Source organism: Salmo trutta, chromosome 2 (genome assembly GCF_901001165.1).
Source record: "Salmo trutta chromosome 2, fSalTru1.1, whole genome shotgun sequence".
NCBI lineage: Eukaryota > Metazoa > Chordata > Actinopteri > Salmoniformes > Salmonidae > Salmo > Salmo trutta.
Window position 1 is genome coordinate 70,819,071 of NC_042958.1, and position 8,112 is coordinate 70,827,182.

The 8,112-nt window shown below is 41.8% G+C and overlaps 1 protein-coding gene across 3 annotated transcripts in view; it reads right to left on the reverse strand.

Annotated features, from left to right (window-relative positions):
- mto1 (mitochondrial tRNA translation optimization 1) overlaps positions 1-7,487 on the reverse strand; it is a 35,326-nt gene extending 27,839 nt beyond the window's left edge. The window contains exons 1-4 of one of the 3 annotated variants that reach the window (XM_029713509.1): positions 7,468-7,487; positions 6,212-6,425; positions 5,884-6,083; positions 5,405-5,522 (exon numbers count right to left, since the gene is read on the reverse strand). In XM_029713509.1, the coding sequence (XP_029569369.1) occupies positions 5,405-5,522; positions 5,884-6,083; positions 6,212-6,407 (514 nt within the window). In that variant the 5' untranslated portion in view covers positions 6,408-6,425; positions 7,468-7,487. Of the gene's footprint in view, positions 1-5,404; positions 5,523-5,883; positions 6,084-6,211; positions 6,426-6,928; positions 7,114-7,384; positions 7,403-7,467 lie in introns of those variants that run through there. The other 2 variants (XM_029713501.1, XM_029713492.1) reach the window with 2 other exon arrangements.
- Positions 7,488-8,112: the final 625 nt, after the last annotated feature.

Here is an 8,112-nt window from a genome sequence, read left to right on the forward strand (position 1 = left end):
GGAGGCACGTCACACACTGTAAGCCCAGCGCAAGGCAGCGGTCTTTGGTGAATGGGGCTGAAATGGCTTTGGGGAATCCCATCCTGCTGACCAACAGTTTCGCCCACCTGCTTCTAGAGATTCCTTCATCCTCTACACTGTATCCAGCCCAGGGGGGTCTCTACCACATATACTACAGCCGGCTCTGGTCCATCGGGCCCCACCGCCCTACGGTCCTCAAGGGGTCTTTTAAACCACTCGAGGCGAAAGAACGGCCTGACCTCCCCGGCTGTTTCACAACTTGTCATCATCGGCAGCCCTATGGTGAGAAACATCTCGGTTTAAGTGCAAAAACCCTGTGCTACCCAGGAGCACGAGTACAGGCTGCTTCTGACCATTCTACGACAGATGCCGGGAGCTGACGCTGTCGTAGTCCATGTGGGGGTCAAACGACATCGGGAGGGCTAGCTCGGAACTTCTGAAAATGTATTTTAAAGAACTGATTCTAGCATTGAATGGTTCCAAAAAGCTGTCAATCATTTCAGGTCCGGTACCATCGTTGGGCCACAGGTGTGAAAGATTCAACAGACAACTGGCATTACACATCTGGCTAAAAGATTACTGTAGTGTTGTTGGAATCACTTTTATAAATAACTATGACACCTTCTGGAAACAGAAGATACTCGACAGGAATAACGGAGTCCATCCAAATCATCTTGGCTCCTGGATGCATTTTAAGGCTGCGTTAAGACTTCTCAATGACCCAAGAACAGCTCAGTTAATCCCTACCATTGTGACAATAAGTTGTCATAATGCGGCATCAAATGTACATTATCCCAGGGACGTTGGAAGTCACATTGTAAGTAACTTAATTTGTCCCCCTAACTGCCCTGAATACCTCTGTTGATTCTACAGCTATTGTAAGCAGTAATCATGTGCCTATGAACCAGAGTTACACTTAACACTGAGGCGGTGTGCCCTAGTAGGACGTCCACCGTGTGCAGCTCACCGTGCACCATCAGCTCCAATATAAATAGCATAAGCAAGCTTCCCAGTAAAGCATTCAAAACAATAAAGCAATCCAGAAAAGTGCTAAAAATAGCCCATATTAACATATGTAGTCTAAGAAACAAGGTTCATGAAGTCTAACTTTCTTGAAACATATTACATTCATATACTGACTCTCTCTGAAACGCACTTAGATAATACCTTTGATGATACAGTGTTAGCAATACATGGCTATTACATCTACCAAAAATACAGAAATTCCAACGGGGGTAGTGTTGCGGTCTATATTCAGAACCACATTCCTGTAAAGCTTAGAGAGGATCTCATGTTAAATACTGTTTGGCTACAGGTTCATCTGCCTCACCTAAAGCCCAGTCTTGAGGGAAGCTGCTATAGACCACCAAGACAGTATCTGGATGATACGTGTGAAATGCTTGGTAACGTATGTGATATCAACAAAGAAGTATATTTTCTGGGTGATTTAAATATTGCCTGGCTTTCACCAAGCTGCCCAATCAAGAAAAAATGTCAAACTGTAACCAGTGCCTGCAACCTGGGTCAGGTTGTCAGTCAACCAACCATGGCAGTTACAAATAGCACAGGAATGAAATCATCAATATGTATTGATCACATATTTAATAATGCTGCAGAAATTTGCTTTAAAGTAGTATCTAAATCCATAGGATGTAGTGATCACAATATAGTAGCCATATCTAGGAAAACCAAAGTTCCAAAGCCTGGGCCTAATATAGTGTATAAGAGGTCATACAATAAGTTTTGTAGTGATTATTATGTTGATGATATAAATAATATTTGAAGGTCTGTGGTGTGTAATGAGGAAAACCAGATGCTGCACTTGACACATTTATGAAATTGCTTATTCCAGTTACTAATAAGCACGCACCCACTAAGAAAATTACTGTAAAAATGGTTAAATCCCCTTGGATTGATGAGTAGCTTAAAAAATGGTATGGTTGAGAGGGATGAGGCAAAAGGTATGGCAATAAGTTTGGCAGCCCAATCGAGTGGCAAACGTACTGCAAATTATGAAATCATGTGACTAAATAAAAATAAACTATACTATGAAACAAAAATAAATGATATAAAGAATGATGGTAAAAAGCTTTGGAGCACCTTAAGTGACATTTTGGGAAAAAAGGCTCCAACATTCATTGAATCAAACGGCACATTCATCACAAAACCCTCTGATATTGCCAACTACTTTAATGACTTTTTTTCATTGGCAAGATAACAAAACTTAGGCATGACATGGCAGCAACAAACGCTGACACTACATATCCAAGTATATAAATTGTAGACCTCCACAAGTCTGGTACATCCTTGGGAGCAATTTCCAAACGTCTGAAGGTACCACGTTCATCTGTACAAACAATAGTACGCAAGTATAAACACCATGGGACCACGCAGCCGTCATACCGCTCAAGAAGAAGACGCGTCTCCTAGAGATGAACGTACATTGGTGCAAAAAATGCTAATCAAATCCCAGAACAGCAGCAAAGGACCTTGTGAAGATGCTGGAGGAAACCGGTACAAAAGTATCTATATCCACAGTAAAACATCGACATAACCTGAAAAGCCACTCAGCAAGGAAGAAGCCACTGCTCCAAAACTGCCAGAAAAAAAGGATTAAATGTCAGCAATTGTGAAAAACTGAGTTTAAATGTATTTGGCTGAGGTGTATGTAAACTTCAGACTTCAACTGTATATACACTAGAGGTCGACCGATTAAATCGGAATGGCCGATTAATTAGGGCTGATTTCAAGTTTTCATAACAATCGGTAATCGGTATTTTTGGCCACCGATTTGCCGAGATATATATATATATATATATTTTTTTTTTTTACACCTTTATTTAACTAGGCAAGTCAGATTAAGAACACATTCTTATTTTCAATGACAGCCTAGGAACGGGGGTTAACTGCCTTGTTCAGGGGGATTCGTTTTTGCAACCTTCCGGTTACTAGTCCAACGCTCTAACCACCTGCCTTACATTGCACTCCACTAGGAGCCTGCATGGCAGGCTGACTACCTACATTTTACATTTTAGTCATTTAGCAGACACTCTTATCCAGAGCGACTTACAGTAGTGAATGCATACATTTAATTTCACGTATTTTTTTGTTTTGTTTTTTGTACTGGCCTCCCGTGGGAATCGAACCCACAACCCTGGCGTTGCACACACCATGCTGGCGTTGCAAACACCATGCTCTACCAACTGAGCCACAGGGAAGCCTGTTACGTGAGGGCAGCAGGAAGCCAAGGTAAGTTAACATATCTTAACATAATCACTAGTTAACTACACATGGTTGATGATATTACTAGTTTATCTAACGTGTCCTGCGTTGCATATAATCGATGCAGTGCCTGTTAATTTCTCATCAAATCACAGCCTACTTCGACAAACGGGTGATGATTAAACAAGCGTATTTGCGAAAAAAGCACTGTCGTTGCACCAATGTACCTAACCATAAACATCAATGCCTTTCTTTAAAATCAATACACAAGTATATATTTTTAAACATGCATATTTAGTTAATATTGCCTGCTAACATGAAATTGTGTCACATCTCTAGCGTTCATTGCACGCAGCGTCAGGGTATATGCAACAGTTTGGGCCGCCTGGCTCGTTGCGAACTAATTTGCCAGAATTTTATGTAATTATGACATAACATTGAAGGTTGTGCAATGTAATAGGAATATTTAGACTTAGGGATGCCACCCGTTAGATAAAATACGGACCGGTTCCGAATTTCACTTAAAGAAAAAGTTTTGTTTTCGAGATGATAGTTTCTGGATTCGACCATATTAATGACCTAAGGCTCGTATTTCTGTGTGTTTATTATATTATAATTAAGTCTATGATTTGATAGAGCAGTCTGACTGAGCGGTGGTAGGCACCAGCAGGCTCGTAAGCATTCATTCAAACAGCACTTTCGTGCGTTTTGCCAGCAGCTCTTCATTGCACTGTTTATGACTTCAAGCCTATCAACTCCCAAGATTAGGCTGGTGTAACCGATGTGAAATGGCTAGCTAGTTAGCGGGTGCGCGCTAATAGCGTTTCAAACATCACTCGCTCTGAGACTTGGAGTAGTTGTTCCCCTTGCTCTGCATGGGTAACGCTGCTTCGAGGGTGGCTGTTGTCGATGTGTTCCTGGTTCGAGCCCAGGTAGGAGCGAGGAGAGGGACGGAAGCTATACTGTTACACTGGCAATACTAAAGTGCCTATAAGAACATCCAATAGTCAAAGGTATATGAAATACAAATCGTATAGAGTGAAATAGTCCTATAATTCCTATAATAACTACAACATCTTACCTGGGAATATTGAAGACTCATGTTAAAAGGAACCACCAGCTTTCATATGTTCCAGTGTTCTGAGCAAGGCACTTAAACGTTAGCTTTCTTACATGGCACATATTACACTTTTACTTTCTTCTCCAACACTTTGTTTTTGCATTATTTAAACCAAATTGAACATGTTTCATTATTTATTTGAGGCTAAATTGATTTTATTGATGTATTATATTAAGTTAAAATAAGTGTTCATTCAGTATTGTTGTAATTGTCATTATTACAAATAAAAAATAAATGTAAAAAAGTCTAAATTGGCCGATTAATCGGTATCTTTTTTGAGCCTCCAATAATCGGTATCGGTATTGGCATTGAAAAATCATAATCGGTCGACCTCTAATATACACACTACCACTGTTTGAACCATGTCTGTGTCTTATGCAGCTGTACGACCCAATGGGTGAATAAACTTGGTTTGAGCTTTACTAATTGTCAGTGAGTTTTAATAGGTTCATTAGAACCTAACAGTAAATACAAACTATATTTATCTATTTATTTTCACATTTGTACTTGCACACTATTTGCACATTGTTACAACAATATACATAGCCAGTAATATAACATTTGAAAGATCTCTATTCTTTTGAAACTTTTGTGAGTGTAATATTCTCATGTTCATTTCAGATTGTTTATTATCTATTCCACTTGCTTCCCATGCCAATAAAGCCCTTTGAATTTAATTAAAATCGAGAGAGCGCGAGAGAGGTGTGTTAGAGAGAGAGAGAGAGAAGAGTGTTTGAGAGAGAGGAGTGTGTGTTTAAGAGCGAGAGAGGAGGGTGTGTTAGAGTGTGTGTGTGTGAGAGAGGGAGAAAGAGGCGATGCATACTACTACGGTTCAAATACTTGTACATCATATAAACCTACAATCATCCTACATAAACAGATGACAACATAACGCTATAGGGGAATGGTCAAAGATTCAACAGGAAAACACTAGTACCAGATACTAAGAGAGACATTGCGTAGAGTGTAGTGTGTGAATGTGTAGTGTGTATGTGTGTTTGTGTGAGAGAGTCAGTCTATCAGTCTGTCAGTCTTTCCTACCCAGTCTTATCCCAGTGACTCTGTGGTGTCCAGGCTCCTCTGGGTTGGGTTGTGACACCAGCAACTCATCCACTGAGCCCTCCAACACTGTCAGCCTGGGAGTGGACAGCAATTCTGACTGCAGAGGAGTCAGGAGAGGATTAAAGCATTAATCATTTTCTAGATAGACAGATTTTCTTGAGATAGATGGTCAATTAAAAAGAGTATCACTGCAAAATGGATTTGGAGCCAATATGTGCTCTTTTATCTGCCACATGGTAGAATATTTTATCTAAAGGGACTTACAGTACAGTGAGTGCATACATTTATTTTTATGTGATACATGCAGGAATTAAACCCACAAACTTGGCATTGCTAGAGCCACGCTCTTACCAACTAGGCCGACACAGGACTTTATGTAAACAACTTGTCTGATTCCTGTTTAAACAATTCAATTAAATGAACTTCAACAGATCCTGGCTGTCCTGAGTGGTAGGTACCTGGATGAACTGGCGGTAGCGTTCCCGGTCCAGCTGTGCCCGGGGGCCCCACACAGCGGGCCCTTTGCTGCGGTTTAGGATGGAGAAGTGGACCCCGGCCCAGTCGCCTGCTCGCCCACACAGACCATCCAGAGCATCCACCTCCCTCACCAGCTGGCCCTTCCCCACGCCCCCCAGAGAGGGGTTACAGGAGAGGGCCCCTGAGGTACAACGAGAGGAGAAGGGTGCGAGAGAGGGAGAGTGTGAGCGGGTGGGTGGTTCAGAGAGACACTGCTCTAATCCTACTGATCCCACAAGTAAATAACAGGAGGCTCTTCCTCTCTCTCACCGATAGTCATGATCTTCTGGGTAATGAGGAGGGTTTCTGCTCCCAATCTGGCTGCTGCGGCCGCCGCCTCAGTCCCAGCATGTCCTCCCCCCACCACGATGACATCATACTGGCGCCTGGTGAGGTCACTGCCAGTCCGAGAGGATACAAATGACAGGACGTTGTGTCGGAGCAGGTGCAGTTTCTGTGCCAACATGTCAAAGTTTCATGACAACTATCAAAGTAAGAGAAGGAGAGTTAGGTTGTGCAGATAATCAACATTTGACATGATTTTACTTGTTGAAAATAGATCAGTAAATATGATCAAATGAAACATGTTAGAATCACAATGTGGCACTACCTCCAAGACTATGCTAACAGAATCGACCTCATACCCCTGCACATCGACTTGGTACTGGTACCCCGTGTATATAGCCATGTTATCGTTACTCGTGTAATTATTTCTAAACAAAAAATCCTTTCTACATTGTTGGGAAGGTTCCCGGCCCGCAAGTAAGCGTTTCACTGTTAGTCTAAGCCTGTTGTTTACTAAGCATGTGACGAATAAAATGTGATTTTGATTTGACAAAAAAAACTCAGATGCCTGCGTTTTCGACAAAGCAAGAGCATTTGAATAAGATGTAGTGATCTCAGCGTAGACTTGCTCCATCTCATCCGACCTCAACTACAAAACTCAATTCTGGTTCTGAATAGCTAACGTTAGCCATGTCCACTTACCAACTGCCCTCATATCAGAATTAACAATGTGATCCGTCTTACTGGTCACGAAACAGTTTTTTAATCATACAGGAGTGTTCAATAATGCAGAAGTATCAGAACAATAGGTAAATTGCTGTGAAGAGAGGTATTACAAAACATGAATCTAATCGTTCCCACCGGGGGCCGCCATTGTTTGCTGTCAGTACCCGTAACCGTAATATAGTGTGTATATGCGCACTATGGCACAGTTATGTTTGATGATGATGATGATGTCGGTACTGTAGGCCTAGTTTAGCTCTTGAAAACCCTTCAGCGATGAACCACAACTAGCCATGTGAACTACAATTCTGGTGCTGGTTTTAACGTTTGGAAACGTCAATAAGCATCACTTGCCCAAATGGTTTTCAGAACATATGGCCCTTATCTTTCATATCAACGAATAATAATCTTTCAAATAAAAAAATATACAATTACTGTTGCAAATTTGAACAGATCGATACGTTGTGTATGCCTCCAGTTGACGAACTACACTTTCTCCCTACTTACAGTACGCTTACATGGTGGTGTTCGAAACAATACAATGCCAGATAGCTATCCTGCTATCTGCCAATCACGTGAATGCCTGGAATGTTCTGATGCCGGGCATCCTGGCGATTGGCGGAGTTTCGTGGAGGCGGGTTGGGCAGGGGGATGGAGCATTGGGGAAGTTAAGACCAGGTTTAGCCATTGTTCTTCCTCTTACGTCTGGGCTTCACAAGAGAAGGTCATGGTTGGTTTGTAGGGTATCTTTCATTTTTTTGGCGTGGGTTTACGGCCAAACAGTAGCCTGTGTAAAGTTGGGTTAATAAACCGTCAATTCGTAACCTCAAACCAGTGTCTGGATAATTGTTCCTTTATGATCTAGTCTGGTCATTACAATAATATCTCGTTTAACAACGAAAACTAGTGTCTATTGGACATGAAAGAGAGCGACCCGGCTCTAACAGGCTGACTACGCGACGCGAGCGTTGCTAAATCAATTTAGAAATCCATGTTATTCAATTATTGCATCCACACTGCTCACGAGTGTTTGCGTTGCCAAGGTTTCTGACGCAGATCGTGCTGCAAGTCCTGCCTCTCCCATCTCCTCATTGGTTTATAGAAGCAGGTACCCATGTGCCATCTCCTCATTGGTTATACCCACGTGGGTGATTGAAAGACGA